This window comes from Capricornis sumatraensis, chromosome 1 (genome assembly GCF_032405125.1).
Source record: "Capricornis sumatraensis isolate serow.1 chromosome 1, serow.2, whole genome shotgun sequence".
NCBI classification, from domain to species: Eukaryota; Metazoa; Chordata; class Mammalia; order Artiodactyla; family Bovidae; genus Capricornis; species Capricornis sumatraensis.
Window position 1 is genome coordinate 10,174,991 of NC_091069.1, and position 24,031 is coordinate 10,199,021.

Sequence of the window (24,031 nt, forward strand, 5' to 3'; positions counted from 1 at the left end):
AAGAGCCAATACAAGAAATGCTGAAAACAAAGCACTGGTGAGTTCCAGTGACTCATTCAGTATCGAAGGAGGAACCAAAGACGGCAGAACAGGAGCATAATCAGGTGGCATCTTTCCTATCTGGCTCCAGGGAACAGCTCTGGCATGAAGACTGTTCCTCACATCTTATTTTCCAGTTGAGATGCTAATTTAGCTATTTTCTTTAATACTGTGAAATCTGGACAATGTTTATCACCTCTGTGAGATTCCAAGGGAGAGAAAGAAAAATAAAATAGAAACCCCTTTACAATGTTGAAGACTGATTGCAAGCTTTAGCAATGCCCAGGAGGCTTTCCTGTAGAGGCAGCATAGAGTAGGAACTTGACAGTTCCTCTGTTATGTCACCCAGTAGGTCTAGCACATCATATGCAATTTATTACCTAACTCCTGTGAAAACTGGTGAAAGCTTCAGATAAAAGAGAAATATGTATCCCTACAGGAGAAACTCAGAAGTTTTCCTCTAGATTTGGAAATACAGAGTTTGGGGTTTTGTGGTAACTAAAATACCACTTCCTCCTTAGAAATATCTGTATCTTGAAGGATTTTCTTCTAATATGCACAAGCAACATAATATTAAGAAATTCTTAGAAAACAAACCTGCATTAAAACAAAGTTACATACTGAATGTTATCCTTAAAAATACTTTTTAGCATCAGAATTAAAAGGCTACATATTACTAAGTCATTATTAGCAGCACTAACACTATTTGTTTCCTGAGACACCAGAAGGTGAAGTGTTAGTCGTGTTCCATTCTTTATGACCCCATGGACTGTAGCCTGCCAGGTTCCTCTGTCCATGGAATTCTCCAGGCAAGAATACTGGAGTGGGTAGCCATTCTTTTCTCCAGGGGATCTTCCCAATCGAGGGATTGAGCCCAGGTCTCCTGCATTGCAAGTAGACTCTTTATCATCTGAGGGAAGTCCAAATTGAGTCACCAAATTGGCAGCTAATAGCACTACCACCTCCAGACGAGAAGAGGCTTGACACTGCAGGCACCATGAGGTGAATTACCTATCCATTGTAGAGAAGGGCTCTCATAGCCAAATTAAAGAAGAATCTAAGACCAACTGGGCAAAATTACATAAAATAATATACAAAGAGTGAAAAGGAAAAAAAAAAAAAGCCATGCAATGGATTTGTGGCCTCACATACCTGGCATCAAGGAACCTTGATCTTAAAATCATAACTGCTTCACAAGTACTTTGTTTGAGCTGCATCTGAATGGAACTAAATTTTCGATGGATGATGCCCACCATTCTTTCAATCTCTTTTGGGGAAATGGGACGTGTTCTACTCTGTTCTCGGAGAAGGTTCATCACGTGTGTAGTGAATTCATTACATGCCTGTAAGGGGAAAAAAAAAATCACTCCTTAGGAATCTGGTATTTTTTATTATCACACCCAGACATTAACTCATCTGAATTTCTATCTCATTTGCAACCGCCAATGGCATTATGTAGTAGGTAAAATGAAAACTAAGACACGTGTGAAATGGCAGTGATAACTAGATAGGGGCACCAGGACTCTGGAACTATGAAAGCCCAGGCATGCAAGGAAACAGCACTCAACTGCCCTTCCTACCACTTTCAGCCCACTTTCAAAATGAGGTTTTCCCACTGGAGGATGCTCTGTGCCAATTTCTATACATAAGTACAGATATATGTTATATGTTAATACTAAGCATCTCCTATTTCCTCTGGGGTTTTACTCAACTTACGTTTACTGAAACACTATGAAGTTCAAACTCTTCCAAACGCAGTGAAAGGACACATAAATGAGCAAGATGTGGATCTGACCTTCAGTGCGATAAAATGTATAAAAACGAATTCTTAAACAGGCAGGCCATGCAAAGCATCACAGGAAGAGTGTTCCCTAAGTTCCAAAGAGTAAGTATTCTCATTGGGAAACAAAGATCACTTCATGGCAAAAAGCGAAATCAGGGCTTTAAAGAATGGGTAAGATTTTTGAAAAGTGGAATAAAGGTGGAAATCAAGAGGAATTAAAGGCACAAGAAAAAAAAAACCCTGGAAATAATGGTATGAAGCTAGTTCAGAGGGCCAGAGAAGAGGGTACAGGAGAGGAGGGCGTTCCGATTTGCACTAGCAGATAAAGGGCCTTGGATGCCATGCCAACGTCCTAGTATAACACAGCTGTGGCGTGGGCCTTATTTGTGGATCTACACCATTTCTGAAAGAGGGATAAAACAGCTCAACTCCTCAGGGAAAGGGCAGCAGGAAAATAAGGATCAGATGTGGGTCTCAAACATTTTAGTTAAAAATCCTGTCCCTGTCTCTTTCAGCTCACCTGTATTCTTTAGATCTACAAAACCATGTAACTGGGTCTACACAGATATCCAGTATCACTTTGGTGAATAAAGCATCTGTCTATATCTCTGCATAAAAACGATACCTTCTGATTTTTTTTTTTTAAAGACAGGAGATTCTGCATCTTATTGCATGGATGCTTAGCAGGTTAAACAGAACAATCGTTGGTCATGGCAAGACATAGTTTGAAGATATAACATTATATGATAATTAATAACATAATTTCCCTACAGACATCCTGAACATATAGAACAGGATGGTTTTTCTAACTGCTCATGAGAGAACTAACTTTTAAGGATGCTGTTTCGGTTACTTTAAGTAGAGCTTTTATATAAATATTTCTAAGGTGAGGTAAAATGAGTCTTGCTTACCAGTTAAAGTTTTTATGTTTTAAGTATGTATAAGTTTTAAGAAATTTAAAGTTCCTTTAAAGTGGTGATTCTGGGATTCTTCAGAGTATGGATTTGCACAGCACTCATGGTAGGCATTCAATAGCCACCTATGGATTGGTGGGGTTTTGTATTACAATTCAAGAGTAATGTTGATTAATATCTATAAATACATTATCCCTGACGAATCTTTATAATGGACAAATTTTTAACCTGCAGTCCATGGAGAGGTCTAGAGTGTCCAGGACACTCCTTCAAATCTTATTTAAGTTGTATGCACATTTGTCTTTCCTGAGGGGACAACCTGTGGGGTTTTCCTTCTCATTTCAGATTCTTAGCCAGTCTACAATTTTAAAAGGCTAAAAATTATTGTCTGGGGTTATGGGACAGTAAAATATTAAGGAACTTTGTAGGTTTAAAAGTGGAAGTTCTTTCCGTCTTTAAGGAAACCATAGTAAAGAAAAGTAAATTTAAGATTTTCCCCACTATATTATCAACATAGACTATCTTGTGCCAAGCTGAAAATAAGTGGTCATCCTGCCAAGATATATACATATAATTTTTTTTGGTACTTTCTCAAAAGAGATGTTCATATAATTTAAAATTATATAATTTGATAAACTCCAGTCCTCAGTTTTCTTATTAGTAAAATGAAGAAAAGCAAACTAGAATAGCAAATTGAAATCAGCAAATTTGGATATAGACTTTTATAAGTTAGTTCTAGAAAATGTTAATACAGTATGTTTGGGAAATGGGGAGTTAACCATAATTTAAAATTTGTGGGGGAGGGGCAGGATTCTTCAGTACTTTCAATATGCCAACATACATCATCATAAATCTTCAAGGGAGAATGGTGTATCCAACTTTGACCAAATAAATTTGGTCACAAAACCTCTTTTATCTGGAGCAGTGCTGTCTAATAGAAGAATATTGTGAGCCACATATGAAAAAAGAATTTTTTGGTCATTTAATGTTTTTGCTATTGCATTGACTATTTTCCAAATGTGTTTTATTTTTCACATATGAAATTATAATTTTTCTAATAGCCACATTAAAAAATAAAAAAATCAGGTGCAATTAATTTTAACAATGTGGTGGTAGTTTAGTCGCTTAGTCGTGTCCAACTCTTTCGCAACCCCATGGATTGTACCCCGCCAGACTCCTCTGTTCAGGGGATTTCTCAGGCAAGAATACTGGATGGGGTTGCCATTTCCTTCTCCAGGGGAATCTTCCCAACCCAGGGATCGAACCCTAGTCTCCTGCATTGCAGGCAGATTTTTCACCACTGAGCCACCAGGAAAGCCCAATTTTAACAACATATTTTATTTAACCCGATATATGAAAAATATTAACATTTCAACACATAATAGTATCTTTAAAAAACTGCTAATGAGATATGTTCCATTCCTTTTTTTTCACACACTTTGAAACTCAGTATATATTTTACATTTACAAAAGCACATCTCATTTCAGAGGAGCTAGATTTCAAGGACTCAACAGCTTTTTATGACTAGTGGCAACCATACTGGACAGCACAGCTCTACAGCACCTTGTGGGCCAACATACTAAGAAAAATTCTCTGGGAAATAATATACTAAGTAATCTTTGCTGTTCCTTCTCATTCTTTACTACCATACATTCACATAACCCCCCCAAACACAACCAAAACCACAGAAGGCAGTTTCACTTAGGAATGTCTTGATAAAGCAAGAGAAAGTATTCATTTTTTTACATCTCAGTCTTTGACTACATCTTCAACATTCTGTGTGATAAAATGGAAAGCGTACCAAAAGGACTTCAACTGCTCAAGGATGGGTGTCTTGAGAAAAAGCTCTCATGTGATTGTCTAAGTGGTGAGTTGATGCCGTCTATTTCATGGAATACCATTTTTATTTGAAAGTAAAATTGACAAATTATTATAATTTCTCTGATTTGGGTATTTGGTAGATATTTTCTCAAAAATGAACCAAGCAAGCTTGTCACATCAAAGAAAATAGCTGACAGTAGTTGTGCCAATGGTGAAATTCTGGAAAACCTGCATCCACTACCTTGAGCTTTATAGTTTCCTAGCAGACTTTCTGATTAATTTGGTATTGATATTAATAAATATGACATTTTGATGTTATATAAGGTGTTAACATTGGAAGATGTACATAACTCAGTGAACCATTATTTTTCAAATGATCGATGCATGATGTTACAAAAATATGCATAAGTAGAAGATCCATTCAAAGTGTGCACTAGACCAATAGATTTTAAAGGAACTGAGTACAAAAAGTTGGTATGATTTCAGACTCATGATAGCTAATATTTAGGATACTACAACTTGTCAAGTTTTGGTATAATACAAGAGAATAATATCCATAAGTATTTTAGAAGGCTATCAGTACACCCCTCTCTTTTCCAATAACATATTTGTGTGAAGACAGGTGTTCTTCATATACTTCAACCACAGGAAAGGAGACTGACCACAGAAACACATTTAAGAATCCAGATGACTTCTATTAAACCCAACATAACAAAATTTTGCAAAAATGTAAAAGCAATGACATTCTTCTAAATGTTGAGGTGTTTTTTATTTTAAATGCAAATTTTAAAAAAATATTATATTGAACAGATAATGGTTCATTACTGATTTTTACATTAATACATACTTTAATTTGTTCTCAGTTTTAATTTCTATTATAATACATTGATAGATATAATCCACTGAACAAAAGCTCTTAGGAGATCTCCAATAATTTTTAAGAATTCAAGTTCTAAAACCAAAAACTTTGAGAACTGCTGTACCAGGATATTTCTAATCTGCACAGGTAACAATGCTAATTCCTACAAATCTGGTTCACACATATGGCAACGTATGTCTATGACAGAATGTATGTCTTGATAGATCCTTCAAGTCTCCTCTGTGAGTGATACCTGAGGTGTTTTGTTTTTTTTTTTCAGTTCTTCTCTGACTCTCAGTTTTTCTCTGGCTGTATTTTAATCTCTCTCAGAATGAATGTCTGCCTATGGTTTCTAAGAAGCAGCCACAGGGTTGTATTAAAAACAAGGGTTAAAAGCAAAAAGTTTCTGCATCTAAAAACTCATAATTTCCTAAAACATTTGCTGAATGTCTCACAACTTATTAAGTGAAGTCATCTATGAATGCAAATGCTGATTAGCAATTTGGCAATAGCCCAACATTCACAGAATTCACATAGCTTTTCTTTAAACCAGTAGTTCATACATGATTAATTAGAACATCTCATTTATGTAGTGTGCACTTTAGCTCATTACTCTAAGTAAAATTCGTTAAGTATTTACATTTAGATAATTAAAATCTGGGTACACCCTTAAGAAAGATGCATACACTTTAGGCAAAGTGATTTTTTTTCCTTTTTACCACTGAAAGTAAATTACAGCCTCATTTACAGCATCATCTGTACCAGCTGCAGAGCAGAGCACAGTACTGCCTCATCTCCTCTTCCTTAAAAGGTATACAGTTTCTTAAACAAGAGAGTGCAGTAAGAATGATCAAATGATTGCAGAGTTGTTTTGAAGGGCCACCAAACCACAAACTAGCATCAATACTGTTTATAACATAAGATGCTCACTTTAAACATTTATCATATCCTCTGTCATACCTACAAGACTATATCATTAAAATAGACACCGGAAACTTTTTTCATTGCCTTCTTACTTTTCCAAGTGAAATTGTCTGTTAATAATTTTCTAGTCAATGTCCACATACAAATATAGAAACACTTTGGTTAAATAGGAGACTTAGGAAGTGAGTTTTGATTCCTTGAATTTTCTAACTTACAAGTAATGGCAGAAACCTCTTTTTTCTTTTAATCCAGCTGTTGAAAATTATCTAGGATGCATTTTTGTTTACTATGAGACAAAATATATGTTTTGTTTAAAACAGGCATTGCAATAACATACTTAAATCAACATAAACTGGAAGGCTTCATCTGATAAAAAATATTTTCTTTTTTTAAAAAATTTATTTATTTATTTGGCTGCACAGGGTCTTAGTTGTGGCGTGTGGGATCTAGTTCCCCAACCAGGGATCAAAGCCAGGGCCCCAGCATTGAGAGATCAGAGTCTTAACCACTGGACCACCAGGGGAGTCCCTAAAAAACATTTTCAATTAATTCTTATAATAGCCTTTCTCCTTGCCATTTGTTCCTTTCTCTTTAAAAATTCAGACTAAGTAATATAATTGAGGATTTGAAACATCTGGATTTTTCATAATGCTGTTAATATTTATTAAATATATTTGTTAAATATAATAGGAGATAGTAAAACTATCTCTTCCATATCCATATATATTTGGTTTACAGTCAAAATTAGTTTTCAGGGTTTTGTTTGTTTTATCATGGTGGTTTTTTTGATGGTGAATTTAAGATTCAACCCCTTTCTTGCCTGTAAGGTCCCATCACTGAAGAAAAAAATGTAAAATCAGACGGTGAGCAAGCATCTATTTTAGAGGAAGTATTAAAATGGTTCATGATCAGATCTAAAAACTGAATTTGCCTTTTGTAAACATCTAGACACGCTGACTGCAAACAGATCATAATACTCCCTATTCTAAAAAGTCACTCTTCAAAGAAAGAACAAATCTCTATTAAAAGTTTAAGACTCCAAAATTTGCATGCATCCATTCTCTAGATACCTTTATAACCTTGCAAGTAACTCTAGTCAAATATTATAGATTTTGTATTTATGTAATGCTTATAAAATCAATGAATTCTTCTTGTTTCCAAATAAAAGTCAACATTCAAAGATACCTTTTATTTAAGCCAACCAGAATGAGATCAATATGCCTACGAAATAGTTGCAAAGATGAAATACCTATGGTTCTTCTTTCAATTGGAGCAAAAAAATCGGACACAACTTAGTGACTAAACAACAATAGTTGGTTTACAATGTTGTGTCAGTTTCTGCTGTACAGCAAAGTGAATCAGTTATACATATACATACATCCACTCTTTTTTAAGATTCTTTCATACCTCAACACATCTTTATACTCATGATTTGTGGACCTGTCTCATGAGGGTTTGTAAGGATTATACTATAAAATACATGTTAAGTTAATTGCAGAACCTGGAACATAATTAATGCTTAATAAATGGCAGTTATTATTGATAATGGAAATGGTAATTTTATGAAATTCATATTTTTTTGTGTATCATTCTGCAAGTTAAGTTCCTACTCTGATTACCTAACATAGTCTGCCTTCCCATTGCTCAAATAAATACAAACACTGCTTCCCAAAAAATGGGGGAAAAAAAGAGAGTATCCAAATATAAAACAATTCATTTCATCAATCAAGATTGTGGTCAAAGATACATTTGATACATAGAGTCAACAGACTAGAAACTTAAGGGAAAAAAGGGAACACTCAAACACTCCTTCCAGCCAAGGAAAAAATCCAGTTTGAAAGCTGACAGAGCAGTAAAACCCTTCTCTTGGAGCAATGAATGACAAAGGGTCGCTTGGGAAACTGAAATATGAAGTTTACATCAGGTAGTATCCTTTTGTCTTTTCTGCTATATATTTTTGCTATTAAGAACAAACAGCAAAATGAGATTAGGAGTTTGTGGATTACACAATCTCGCATGTAATAACATCAGCATTTCAAAACCTGTTTCAAAAAAATCCTTTACGAGCAAAGATCTTGCCATCAAATATAAACATACAATGTTGTTGAGAGCCTCCAAAAGCACAAAGCCATGCTTTTACACTGGTTTAGGCTGCACATTCATTCTCCATTTCCCCACAATCCCCTGTAGTCTGGGAGTCCTCTATTAGCCAAACAGTACCTAATTGGTCTTGAGCACATTGAGTAAACCTGCTCAGCTCCAATGTTTTACCTGATTTGAGGTAAATTCAAAAGACATCTGTGAACTCAGACAGCAGGTTTCCAGATGCTTAGGGAGGGTTGAGACCCTTACAACACTTTTGCCTTCAGCAAAAATGTATTTCAATATAATTATGGTAGATAGCTTTCAATATGTCATCTCTATTATAGCAACTGTAAATTATGAAGTGAATTGCTTGTGTACAAGCATTTCTTCTGGTACAAGCAAAGTGGGAGAACTGTACAGGGCATGATATATATCTTTTCCTTTTTATCCCAGAACAAATCTCGAAGTTAAATTTCATTTGCAAAAACCAATGGTATCCATTTCCCTTTGGTAGAGAGGTAGAAGGATCAAGAAGGCTTTCAATTCTTAACAGCAGGCTTCCCAGGATACTTGGCTCAAGTTCATTAGGAATTCACCTATTCTAACACTTGGACCTTTAATCATAAGAGCATATTTGAAAGGTAGAGTAAAAACATTTTCCAAAACTTGTAGCTAATCCCATCCCATAGCTTGGGAGGGCATATAAACCTCCATTGCCTGGCTGTCTTTGAGTCTTATAAATATATGGGGATCTTGTACACACAAAATAAAAAATATGTTTTTCCCCTCTTTAAAAAATATAAACAAACTTGTAGCGAATCAACAAGAAGACAAAGGGGCAACCAGGTTTTTCTCCCAGCTAAGTGGAAGGCAGTGCACCCAAGATGAAAAGTATTACAACCCAATCTCTGCAAGCTTTGAAAAATCATCATATTCCTCTTGGGTGTCAGGATCAACAAGAGAAAAGTAAAATAAGTTTGGTTTTCCTTTTAGGGGGTAGTAATATTGAAGAAACTTACTCTAATATATATTCTATGTCTAATATTTCAAGAGCATTTATAAGTGAATTTAGATCATTATCACTAAAAATCATTACATCTGAGCCTATATAATGTAAACATATGATCAAAGGACATTTCCTGGAGGTAAAAAAAAGGACAGGATTTTAAACACAGTACCATTCCTAAAACATACACATAAAGCTGAGCCTTGCAGCTTGGATTTAATTTTGCTCTAACTGTAGCTCTAGTCTGCTTAGCTTTGTAAATGCGGCTGTGTTTATAAGGTACTTTAATTTACTGCAGTGGTAGTGTTTGTTAATTTTATGGCAATCTAAATCTAAACAGGCTTCAGATACATTTTCATTACAGCTTCATTGCAAAACACAGTGGCGTAAATAGCTCTGAGATTCCAATGCAGTTTATTTCTTTTAGCAAAAGACTCAACACCATTTTCTGACAAAGCCTCTGCCTTAACATATATGTTCTTCCTACTTACTAATAAGGTTTCTGTCACTCAAGTACCCATGTTCATGTAATTTTAGGAGGAAAAATAAAATTTCTAAGGGATTTTAATAGTTAAGAGATTCACTGTAATTAAATGTAAAGGGATTAAAATAGTTGGGTTTTGCCCATCTCTACTCTGATTCCATCCCAAATGTAATCCAACATGAGCAAATCTGAGAAAAACTGGGATGTATCTGAATTATTTACAAATCCTAATTGTTAAAAACAAGATAAGAGACCCAAAATGGAGTCACTTATGCTATGCTCCAAGCCACCCAGCCAAGACTACGTAATTACAGTTCAGCCTCTCCTAGGAATGTAATCTTGAACCAATCTGGAATTACTGGGTCAGCATGAGTGAAGTCATCTGCCTGATAGAAACCTACCATGCCTTAAAGAAAGCTGAACTTGCCACAACCAATTCTTTCATTGGTAGTCTAACTTCCTTGTGTTCCTGTCTGCCTACAGGCACCTTTCATTTTGTATAGCTCCTTCTATTTGCTAGATGAGATGCTGACCGACTCATGAATCATTGAATAAAGCCAATAAGATCTTTAAAATCTACTCTGTTGAGTTTTGTTCTTTTATATACACAAGTAGCAGCCTAATTCAATGGGAAAGGAAGGCATATTGTCAGAAACTGATTTCAAAACCCAATTCTGACACTAACTAGATGTGTGACACCGGACAAATTACTTGAGTTTCATTTTCTCATCTGTAAAATGGAAACTATAATACAATCATCTATTTTAGAAATATCATGCCTTCATCTAAACTGATGCCTTCATCTCATTTAGTTCTTCACAGCTCTTCTAATAACTCCAAACTAGATCCTTGAAAGTTCTATCTCAGATAATGTCCCCGTATCCCAAAAGTTTGAAAAGAAAAGACTATCTTATATCTTAGAGGTCAACTCACTGATCCTAACAAACTTAGGAACCACAAACAGACCAATAAAAACCAGCCCCAAAGACCACTCAAGAGAACTAAATGCTAATGTTATCTCTAATTCAGAACTTACTAGAGAAAATTTGTAAACTAAATTTCTGTTGAATCAGTCAACTAGTCGTCTTGTTTTATTTGTCCATAATACTGCATAGATTTCATATATCCATTATTTCTTGTGTTAAAAATGAGACAGGAAATAGGCTATTGAACCTATCTAGAAATAAGATTCATGATTAAATTTTAAAATTCATTATTTCCCAGTCTGATGTTTAAAACAAAAATACAAACAGTAGATTAGTATATGAAGATTTTGTGTGTACATGTGTGTTTTTAAAAAAACAAAACAAAAACCATGATGACAATGACTGATGCCAGTTTCACCCAACTTCCAACAGGGCTAAAGGGAGAAAATAAGGTGGCTGGTGTGAAGGAATATGGCAGAAGACAGTAAGGAACCACCTTAATTCCTCAGCTATAAGTACTGGCCAATTGACCCCTAATTCTACAGATCTTTCCATGCAAAGTGACTAGTATTTATTTGTAAGTATGTACAGATGTATTTAACATAAAGTTATGCAATTAGGGTTATCCTACAAATTAGAGCCGTTTTCTACTGTTAATGCTCAGGGCAACCTTTTCAACCATGACTTACTCTGTTTACTCTCAATTATTCATATGTCAAATCAAAAAACTCAATTTTTAAATATACATACACAGGCTATTTTTCCAAAATTCTCATTTGCACATCTTCCACGAAAAATTATTCCTGCAAATGAGACTAGAGATACAGTATGAGATCCCAGAAAGCCTATTCAGAAAAAAAGACATCTTATAATATTAATTTATATTGCATATTAACATAAAGCTACATAAATCTTTCTACCATTCCTCAAAACACACTCACCTCTGGGACAGAATCCAGCATTTGCTTATTAATACCATATCCAGAATATTAGAGAAGGCAATGAAAAAAATACCATATACAACTAATACTACACAGGGAACTTAGAAGAAAAATCAATATTAAAACTAACACTAAGGTCTCTGAACTTTAATAAATGCCTGACTACATAGTGAAATATCTATGGATGAAACGATATGATGTCTAGGACTTATTTTAAAATACCCCCTCCCAAAAAAGAGGGGGGCGAGGGGAGATAAACAAAATAAGATTGACATTGATTTTTACTATTCATCTGGATTGATGGGTATCTAGGAGGTTTCTTATTTTAGGGTGAACTCTATAACCAATATACAACTATTTATGACCTAAAAACCTGACAGTTTCATAGGATTCAGCTTAATATTCTCTTTATTAAAAGTACACTTAAACATTTCCATAGTAATTTTTAAAAATTACCTTTCAGTGAGAATTCCTCAAACTAAGCAGGTTTTTAGCCTTTAATGAACAACTAAAATATATTTAAAATGAACCACCAACATTTTACCTTATTTCACTGAATCTAAGACTACCCCATATTTTTGCATCTCTGGGAAGCATTTTACTATCAATGGCATGTTATACTTCAATGGGGCAATTAACTTTTTCTTGGTGGTGGTACCATACACAATGATACAGCTTAAAATCAAACATATCTTAGATTTAATGAAGTATGGTTAATATAATTGCTGAGAACAGCTTTTTTAATCCATACTTTCTTTCTAATCAGGAATTTAGCACACAATGCCTTGTGTATAATTATCTTGTATAATTATCTTGGGAGGTCTCCTCAGAGAGAAAGGCCAGAACCTGCTTACTTTGTTAAGTTAGCTCCCTCCCCTCAGTTGGGCATAATCCTTAAGAATTAACTCCTAGGAGGATTCTGGAGCTCACAGCATAGCAGGCAGAGCTCGCTAGGCAAGGTTTCCCCTTAAAATTTGTTATAATAGCTATGAACAAGGCCAGTGCATAAATGTTAATGATCCAGAGCTTTGAGGAGCACCAAGCAGTGAGATTACAGGGGAAGGATGGCTGCAGGTGTGGCCGTAAGGGCATGTAATGTGGGGAATGAGTAAAACTAAAGCAAGTAGATGGGACAAAATAGGCTCAGCGTCACCTCTAAAATCTCAATGGGACTTCATATCATGAATTCAACAGTTCACTTGGATTTCTGATTGACCTTATTTATTTTGCTCTTTCTATTAACACCTACCCCTCGCAGCCCTCAGAATTAGTTAGCGCGGTCTATTAGAAGAGCAATAGAGGGTTTGTGCAGGACTATGAGAGTGGCGGCTGCTGACCTGTTCATATTTCTCCAGTTCTGTGTGATAGATTTGTCTGATCTGGGTCAATTTGGCTCTGTAATCTGAGTGTTCAATAGAGTTATCTGAAGAACCTCCAGAGGCTGCCGCGGCTGCAGCTGCTGCCGCCGATCCCCCACCTTTCTCAGGACCTGAAACCCCTTCTGCCAAAAGCATATTGTCCAGTCTCATTAGCTGGGGATCGGGAGGGTCCTCCTCCTGGGCTCCTCTGATGCTGAGACCTTCAAGGAAAGAGAGAGAGAGACAGAGAGAGAAGAAGCGAGAAACAGGACAAATAGTGTGAGTATTTTATTTATTTGAGTAAATGATCAAACAACATCAGTGCACTACAATTCATGCTGAGAATTTCACTGTTTGCATTTTATCAATAAGTACCAGTAAGTATGAAAATTCTTACTTCTATGAAATGTCTAATATCACTCTCTCTCAATATATTCTGATTAGATCCTTGGAAAAAGGTAACCCTGGCTTCTCAGAATATTCTAACACCCAATCTTCCCAGGTTTAGATGATTTAAGCAAAAATGGGAAGGGGGTAAAATTTTCAAGATTTTTACAAAGAAAAAAAAAATTCCAAGGATACAAAACAAACCCATCAAAAGGCAGTTATTCTGTTTCTCTATACTGTTGGAAGGACAGAATTTAAAATCCCATAATATATTCACAAGCTATATTCAAAAATTAGAAAATAAACAGGATTAGATGGGCTTTTCCATCTTTTAATTTCAGGGAGAGAAAAGAAATACATACATTATGAGGTAATTAGCTATGCTTTTAAAACATATATTATTAAATGAATTTGTTAAGCAATCGCCATCAAACCAGGATACTAAATACGGGATTAAAAATATACCATCAACATGGCAATGCAGTGCTGGGCACAGTAGTCTCAATCTAATTTTGCTTTTAAATCAAGAACTTCCTAAGTGATGCCCAGTCAGCAACCTCATCTGAGTATTATAGATCACAGCTGACAATTCATAGGTTTAATCAGGTCACATAGGCTTTCTGCCAAGACGTTTTCAACAACACAGAAGACAGAAGTTTTAAAATAATTATCACAGTATAAAAAGCACTGGAGTCATGACAGCTCAAAATCAGCATTTTCATTAATGTGTAACATAATCTAAAATATCCCAGCCCAATTAACCTCTGTAAATCTGTTTAAAAGCAGGATCCCCACACTAGTTACAGAGCATCTTGGGGAAGGAGGGGATGGAAGTTGGCATCTTGCATGTCTGCATTTGGATTCTGTCTTTTGCGTCTGTGCCTGTTGTTGTTTATCCACAGTGGTGCACACTCTGTGTCTAGTGTAACTTACATGACAGTAACATCTATAAGCTGCCAAGTACTCAACTGAGCACCAGCTCTGCGATTTTATATGCTAACCTAAAACCACCATCAATTCTCTTTAAGAACAGATTTCATTCCTAGATGCCCTGAATTATACCCACAGCATGACTGAGCCCTTGGTTGTCTTAACTCAAATGCACAACTTTAATTTCCTCCCTCAAAACACTTTAAAGCTGTCACTTTCATTTAAAAATATACTTCAGAATAATTTCAACTGGGTAATAAAACTAACTGACAATAATTTAAAATTATATCTGTTGCCTGTTCTGAGGTAAATAAATAAGGGTTGAAAACTACAATATACTAAGACAATAAATTCATTTAGGGAACCAAAAAGTTAGATAATTCTCTTAAATAAGATAAAAATCAGTATCGACACATTGCTGATAATTAAGGATAGACTAACAGGTATTTGCTATTTCTTTTAAATCTAAGAGAAACTGCTAAATATTGGCTACATTAATATTTCTAATTTAGCATCTTTGATTCCCTTCAGTTTGCTATATGTTAAAATTTCATGGCCTAGAAATCTTATAGTTTCACATACCAAGTGTTTTGTGCATTTGGCATGAAGTGAGGACTCACTGAGTAACCTCTTATTTGGGGCTCTGTTTCATTTTTATACCATTTGTTTGGGAGTTCCTTAAGTTTCTTCTTTTTAAATTAAATTTTGCTCATATATTTCCTTTTTATATTTATAGCTACTGATGTTTCTCCTGGAAATGTGGATTTTAATCTACCTTTAAGGTTCTTCCAGGTTTCTAGTTTTCTCCCTGTAGTTATACACCATGGATATTGGTGAGGCTCTTTAATAGTAAATCAACATACAGACTCAAGCTATTACACTCCCCTGAACAGTGTAGCAAACAAGAGAAGATGCTCAATGACTAATACACAAGGAAATAGACTATATGGGAGATAGAAGAAGGAAATGTGTCATGAAGAAATGCAAAGGACAGAAAGTAATCACCTATGTATGGCACTTATATATACATACCTAATATATATATAAAACCACCATACCAATAGGAAGCAACCCTTACACTCAGTAACAGTAGACACATATAAAAATAAGTATGTACTTTCAGCTATCATAACATTCTCCCCTTGCAATGAATAATAACTCTTCTAAAATCATAAGTAAATCAACACAAAGTTCATACTCCTTTGGATCAAAAGTACTAGAGCACTTCACAGTATGGCAATATTGAGGCTATTTATCAACACTGAAATCATTTTTGTAACTATAGTTGGAGAAGTGAATGGATTTTTTCTCTATTAATCAAAGTCATGATTACAAATTTTTAAATAGCAATAATACACAGTTTCCAAAATTATTTTTAATTTGAATATTTCTATTCATTTTCTTACTTTATGTTCAAATTACTATTTTCTCATCCTACCTCCCTCACTGTTACTTAGCTTACCAACCTGCCAAAGTCACACCTTCTGATATGATGGCTTCCAATCATAACACCCATTCCTCGACACACCTATAAACATCATAATAAATCTAAATTTGCAAGAGCCGATGAATCAAACACTGTGATGATGAAAAGATCTTGATATCTTCACAGTGAAACTCGGGAAAACAATAATTTAAAAATTGATCCGTGTTGTCTTTAATCCAAAACATACACAGGGACAGTGGTTTTCAGAGGTTTATAAAACTTTTACATCTGGACTCCTTGGTTATCATAGCATTATAAAGTTAAAACAACAACAACCCCATTTGGAATCTACTTAGAACCATAATATTCATTTCAGTATTTCTAAGATTTAGACAAATCATACAAACAAAGTAAAACATTGTTTAACAATGAACTTGGCTTTGTTATAAGCCCATGGTTTTTGCATATCTTTCAGCAAATCCTAATTAGCTGTCTTTCAACATGCTGTGCACCTGCCCCACAGATAATGGGAGAGAGCATCTGCATAGACGACTGCATTCGGAGGGCAATAAATAAATTACAGGTCAAAATTATTACAAAGCTTTCTCCGAATAAATGCATACCCTTCACAATACTAAGCTGCAGATGTGAGAAGTACCTAAAGCCCACTCAAATGGTATGATTACGGGGCTCTTTGAGTTTAATAATCTGACTGTAATTCAGGCATTTTCAACAGCTCATTAAGGGTTCATTAATATATAGGCGAGCTTTTGAATTATAAATAAGCAGATTAGAAATCAGTGGTGGCTGGATTGCACAGTAGTAGCCTCTCTAACAGAACAACACTGTAACACAATGAAGGCTTGACCTAAAAGGATGAGGTACGAACACAGGGTACCAACTAAGCTCTGAGGCTCCGTCACTTCAGGGACCAAGCCTGCTAGACCATAACTACCCTCCGTTCACCCAGGACTGAGAATAGCTTCAGACCACGGCCACTTCAAATGTGTTCTACACATGCACGTGAATTAAGCATAACTAAGATCTAACTTGACAATATTTCCACAAAGAAGACATACACTATCCATGTAATGATAAAATTATCAGATCATTTTTATTTTGTGAAGAGTATATTTTCAGACTTGCTGAGAAACAACAATCTATTATGGAAACTTAAGTTGTTTGATTATACCCACCCCTCCCCCAATGAACATATTGTAAAAGTAGATCCCAAATTATTCATAAGCTTAGGCCCATGAAATCTGTATAATTTTGTCCTCAGATGGACTTGTTCTTGATTAATTCAACTACCACACCACAGTCTTAGCTCAGAGGAAAATGTTTTAGCAAGAGTACTGTGTAAAACAAAGCCAGATTAGATATTTTTAGCAGGCCCTGAGTTCTTGACTGCTTTGAAACCAATGACAATTTAAAAGTAAGAAGCAGGATTGTGGTCTGAAGTTACAAAGATGATTAAAGAAAATACCAACTTTATTTTCTGTTTCTGTTTAAAATGCTTTCTTCATTTTAGAATCAAGTTAGCCACAGTGTGAGAAACATAACCAAATTGCGGATAAAGAAGAGAGATTAATATAGACGTATTGCCACTTTTCTTCCCAAACATAAAAAGGTAAAATAATTTTCCACCTGAAATCCTTAAGTAAGAAGCAGTTTAAGTATGAAACAGATCTGGAAATGAAATGAAGGTCACAAGCCCTGAAGTTATAAGATCTCATTTGAAACAATTACTTTTTGGTTGTGAAAACTGAAATATAATTTGGAAACAAAGTAAAGAAAGATACTGAAAAACAATCCCTCAAGGCTCCATTATCTAAACTAGCTGCAGTATGGGGGTGAGGAGGAAGGTCAGAGCTCTCAGACAAAAAGCAGGTGGACTAGAGATAGGGCTAAGTAATAGCCAAGCCCAAGTCCAGGGAAGGCAGACCCTTGTATGAGGTCTGACTAGCTAAGAGACATCAACATTAACGACGACAACAAAAAAGCCTATGGAACTGTATCAGCATCTCCTAAAGAAAGGTCTGGAATAACATTTGCACCTGAATTTCACACTCTCCTTCTTAGGTCTAAAGTTGAAACCTGTAATGAAAGAGAAGAATCATAATATTTTGTAGATATCAATAGACACAACTATAAAGACAACTAATTTTTAAGACGTTATGAGGAAGCGTCAGATGATCTAGTTGTCTATCACAGCCCACAGCCCCATGCCCATCCCACCCCAGCTCCAAGTCTCCTTTGAAGCCAATGTTAGTGTCTAATCCCCTGAATATGGCAGTCATATTGCAAGCTGATGTCACTTTCACTCCTATTTAAGGTGACTGTGTGGTGTGTGCACGTTTTTCATGTCAGGTATATTAAATATAACACGGCAATGCACTGCACATTTCCACGCCAACCTAGTTGTCACTTTCGCTTGACTCATTCTCTATTGAGGAAAAATGCAGCACTGGGAATTTACAAGGCTTTTCAGTTAAATGGACATAAATCACAGGTTTCATTCAAACCGAATAATCACTGGCCATAAAGAGCTACTTGTCTCTTACCATATATTACAGTGAAGTTCCTGTGAGCAATAATGCAGCCATTCATGGCAAAGAAAAACAGAGCGAGACATTAAGAACTGACATGTAATCCTGTTAGGGCCCTGACGTGGAGAGTGTGGCTGACATTTTTATCATATATGTCCATTTCTATTTGGAAAATCAGAGGAATAAAAATGATTACTTCACTGCCCAAATCTACCTTCCTAAAACAGCCCACTGAGATTTGTTTACATGCTGAGGAACTGCTTACTAGAAATTCATAAATCTAAGATTTTGAAGCATTTCCCCTGATGGTTAAATTGAAGATATGACTAGAAAGATTCCCCATAATGCTTCTCCACACCTCCATTTCCTTCACTTTCAACACATAAACTGTCAATCCATCGCTTTATTTCATTTCACCTTCATTATAAAGCTGCTGGCAGAATGCCTGCTTCTAACATACAGCACTGATAACTTTTCTCCAAGCACTTGCTGCAAAGCCATCTCACTCAAGAAAGCAGGCAACTAATGACCTTTATTAGAGGGTCGACGGAAAGCCACTAGATGCTATAATGACATTATTAGTATCTTGGTCTGTACGGGTACTAGACTCCTGGCCAGAACCTAGCTGTTCTTTTCCACAGACATACTTTAAATGAGAAGAGTGAAACCATTTAATGGTATTTCCTCAATCACCAGTGTTTTTCTGTACCAGTATGATTCCCAAGGCTGTGACTCTGGCATTTCTGCAGCCTGTCAGCAATGCAAATGGCAATATAGAGATCACTTATGGATCAATTCTTCTCCCTGGCTATACCTCCGATCCCTACCGCATCACAAACTCAGACTATTTAATTTGCCAGAAATAGAGGAATATTTCACACAAAAGAGTTAAGCCTGAAAAAAAAAATAATTCAAACTAAACCTTTTGCTATTGGGTGCCATCAAAAATATTGATCAATTGATCATACTTACACATTTACCCAGGAGCTGACAAAACTACAATACAATTCATACATTTGAAAACATTTATTATGCTCCTTACTACTGTATGAAGGTGTGTTCAATTCTGTGGGAAAGGACTTTTTAAAAATCCTCCATTTTCATTATATTTTCTCTTTACCCTTCAAGTCTATTTTAACCAACTGTTTACATAAAAATCTGAAACTACTGTTGGCTGGCAAAGGCAAATTTTGAAGACTTCCCACTTGCCAATTAGATTTTGCCTCGAGAGACAAGAAAAAGGAGTGAGGCTTGTCACTGTGCAAGCGAAGAGCAGCCAAGATGAAGGAGCAGATGGACTGTGCAGTAAAAATGCAGAAAGAAGAGTTACATTTTTAAGGCACTTTTTTGTTAAATGGAGCTGCATCTTGTTGGAGCGCTTGATATATAAGCACTGTCAGCAACAGAAGAAGAGAACAGGGCTAGGGCAAGATATGAAGTATGCTGTGCTTGCATGAGACAGTGAGAAAAGATGAAAAAAAAAAAAAACAGGCCATGTTTCTCTCACTCGTATTAGCACAAAGGGTTACCTGTGTGCTGTTCTTAAAGAAAATTATTACAAGTGGTGGAAAAAAGGAAACGGCCATTTTCTTTTTATCTAAAGGGATAGATGTTCAAACAAAATGCTGTACTGAGGAGACGCTCAGGATTGGTAAATATGACAGGTGAATTTGAAAGGGAAAAAAACCTAGCACTGTACAAAGGAAAAGCAATGAGTTTCAGGACCTAAGTGGAGGAAAAGAATGATAATAACACTGGCTTTAATACCTATAGGTCTTTATGATTAGCTACTCTATGCGGTTACCAGTGATCTAATGATCTAGCCAATGGTCTTTTAAATTTACCATATGTCTGGGGTCTCCTCACCAGAAAATGTTAGGGGCTCACATTTGGACTTCCATAGAAATAAACTAGTCCTCTTCTGTTACATGTTTTCCCAAGACTTTCCAGTGTTTGTCACACAAACTTTTACTGCAATCCTTCCTTATCCCACATTCCCACATTCTGTTCCCTTGCTTTTTTCCCCTAAAGAATGCGATTGTCACGGCACTTTCATTTCCTGTCTTGTCAGTTAAGATCACTGCCATGCTGTGAATGGGATAACATTACACCATGATGCCTGCTCCCTCTAACACGGAGGGCATCATGTATGTTGCACCACACAGCTGCTTCCTCCCTTACTCTATTTTCTGGAAGACCAAATCTTCCAGACTTTGAAAAGTTCCTCCCACACCCAGTTCACACACAATCAAAATGTTCCTACCGAGAAGCAAATGTTTTCTGACCTTTTGTTGCTTACGTAGGTGCCTTTAACTTCTTATTTTACAGTTGTTAATGTGGTCATCCAAAAAACACTCTTAGTCAGACTAAAAACTTCTCTATATTCAAATTTCAGTATGTATTAAGTATATACTACATAGCAATACTACATACTACAAACCAAACTTCAAAGAGGGTAAGCGACTTGCTTAAGATCATATGGTTAGCAAATGTGAAAACAATTATTCCAATACAGGATTGTCTTCCTCTAAGTCCAGGGTCCCACTATTCTTCAAATATCTAGAGAAGTAAGTTATAATACTGAATTTTAAATTCACTATGCAATTACAGTACAAATAAAATGCACTAATAGGAAAATACAGGCTTTCCAGGTGGCTCAGCAGTAAAGAATCCACCTGCAAGGCAGGAGACATGGATTCAATCCCCGGGTCAGGAAGATTCCCTGGAGGAGAGCATGGCAACCCACTCCAGTATTCTTGCCTGGAGAATCCCCATGGGCAGAGGAGCCTGCAGAGGAGCCTGGCAGGCTACAGTCCATAGGGTCGCAAAGAGTCAGACGCAACCGAAGCGACTTAGCATGCACACACACACGCTGGAGAATATACTAAACTGGAGAATATGAAGTCGGAATAGCCTGAATTCAAATTCTAATTTGATGGCTTATTAGTCATGAGATTGTAGGCGAGTCCTCCTCATTCCCTATAGAGACACCACCAACTCAAAGAAACATTGTGAGGTTTAAATGTTATAAAATATGTAAAATGCCTAAAACAGTACTTGGCATATAATCATTATTTTAAAAAAATAATAGTGGTATTCACTTTAAATCATAGAGACTGAAAGTTGTTTTATTAAAATAGTACATTTCCCAAAGTCAGAGAACTAGTCGCAGAATCCCTTAGTATCATCTGTGAAAATGAAAATGAAACATTATCAAGAGCTTGCTATGGATAGAAAAGCTACAGAAGTTTTGCAGTCTTAAAACGTAATCAGAAATAAATCTGTCCTACGATTAAAACTTCTATCTGATTCCTGACAATGCTCATTACATGGTCAAATCTGATGGGGCTGGTTTCTTTCTATTTACCAAAATTTCTTTGCCATAGATTGTGCTGCCAATTATTTTTGTAACAGATTTTAATGATATGTAGTATTATTGCATTTGCTTTCTCAGTGTTTATGACCTAAGTGTCTGTTTTCTTCTTTTGCTCTTTCATGGTACTTTTATTCTCATATCACTTCCAGCAGTAAAACAGCACTTTGATTTACACTCATGGTAAAACACTTATGATAGCTGCTCATTATCAGTGGTCTCTGACCACATGCTTGAAATAAGCTCAGAAATCTAGAGAATGGCCAAGTGCAGAAGACCATGCGGAAAGTAAATGGTGGGTGGTTTTGTTTTTTTTTTGGTTCTGAAATAAGGACTGTTTTCTTCCTGTGAATGTACTCATTATCATATTATAAATGGCTACACAATGTTTTGTTAAAATTAGACCAAAGCTATGCATCTTCTCAATTAGTATTTTGGAAATCTTTAATCGAATATTTCACAAATCAAATGTGTGGTATATTTTTTACAAAAACAATACGTATAATCCACATACGATACAAAAATTTTGGTGTCCCACTGGGGACAAAAGTGATACCATTTTGGAAAAATGGTCCTTTTTTCATTCATTACTTTTTTCAAATGAAAATAGACTCCTGTTGAATTTAAAAATACATAGTACACTGAGTTGTGTACTTTAAGGTGATCAGTAAATGTCATTCATATATACCTCATGGCAATAAGAATCCTGCCTCTATCAGATAATTAATCTCATGCTTATCTTTGTATTCATTTCCTTTGCCTCTGCTGCAGCCATCTTTTTCCCCTTTTCTCTAAAATGTTCAAAAGCGAATATATAAATTACAGTCAGTTGACTTCATTATGAATAGCAAATATTAACTGGTTCCCTTTCTTCCTTCTGCAGAAAAGAATGTCCACTTTATTGTTTTTGTAATACCAAATTATCCTGATGTACTGGCACTGCTCAAAATAGCATGCTAGTAAATACGGCACGGGGGTCATTGACATTCTCAGTACATTCGAATGTAACAGCACAGCATAAAGTTTTATCTGTATTATTATAAAGGACACAGACTGAGTTTTATTGAAAGGGCTTTGTGAAGCATGGCATGATTATAGGCAACATGGACTTGACTACGCTTTCCACATGATTTTACTTTTAAGTGTGCTAGCTTTTTAATATAAACACAGCATCTAATTAATGACTGAAGGTGGCTTCTATATTTTCACATAATATTCAGCTGCTTGCATCTCTCTTAAGGAGTTTACATTTTGCTATCAGTGCCGTAGATGCTTCAGTCAACGTTGGACTTCGAAAAGGATATTTGTGCTTCTCATGGTCGTATCACATCCATCACTCTATTCCATTAAAAACCATGTAAGTGTCTGAAAAGCACGACCACCCACATGGCATGCAGAGGACAATGGCAGAGAGGCTTGAGAACATCTTCCAGGCAGCAAATCACACAAACAAGACCTCTATGTTAATACTGCATTCATTTACTTATAATTAATCAAAAAGGAACATTCTTTAACACGAATTAACCAAAAAAGTGGCTGGCTTGGCTAATAAAACAAAACATTATAGTGAAAATTTATTATTTTCTCATAAACCATCTATTTACTAGTGACCTATAAATAAAAGCTTAGCTTTAAAAAAAAATCTATCTCTATATCATTAACTCTTTACGCAAATAACCTGTAACAAAGATACCCAGATATTCTTCAGAAACACTTGACTTTCCCAAACATATTCTAGATTTTGAAACTATAGCGATTTAATCCCCCTCTAACAAGAAATTAATGTGAATCAAATTCACTACAAAGACATATCAAAATTAAGGTAGTCTGAAAATTATAGCAATTAAAAGCAGCATTGCTCATTAGAACAATTAAAAACATTTCCCCTCTGGAGATTAAAATTTTTTTTTCCAGTTTAGGGGTGTTGGGGGCATAAAGAATGAGATGGAGCACACACAAACGGGCATATAAACAATTAATTAGGAAAGCCAATTTAAGGAAAATGAGCATTAAGATCCTTTTGAAAACCACCATATCATAATTACAATCAGTTTCTCCCCCAGTTGCTTAGGGGGCAATGTGTAAATGTACATTTCCCCCCATTGCCTACTTATGAAAAAAATGTTCATTATTCAACCCTCTTTTCTGAAGAGGAAATATGTATGCATTAATATAAATATGATTATGGATTTTTATTAACAGTATGCCGATTTCAAAATTGCCTA

General features: G+C 35.6%; 1 protein-coding gene across 4 annotated transcripts in view; it reads right to left on the minus strand.

The window, feature by feature from the left end:
• Positions 1 to 24,031, minus strand: part of PBX3 (PBX homeobox 3) — a 225,760-nt gene that overhangs the window by 41,890 nt on the left and 159,839 nt on the right. For all 4 annotated transcript variants that reach the window (XM_068964577.1, XM_068964567.1, XM_068964559.1 and 1 more), the window contains exons 3-4: positions 13,121 to 13,362; positions 1,192 to 1,382 (exon numbers count right to left, since the gene is read on the minus strand). In XM_068964577.1, the coding sequence (XP_068820678.1) occupies positions 1,192 to 1,382; positions 13,121 to 13,362 (433 nt within the window). The remainder of the gene's footprint in view (positions 1 to 1,191; positions 1,383 to 13,120; positions 13,363 to 24,031) is intronic.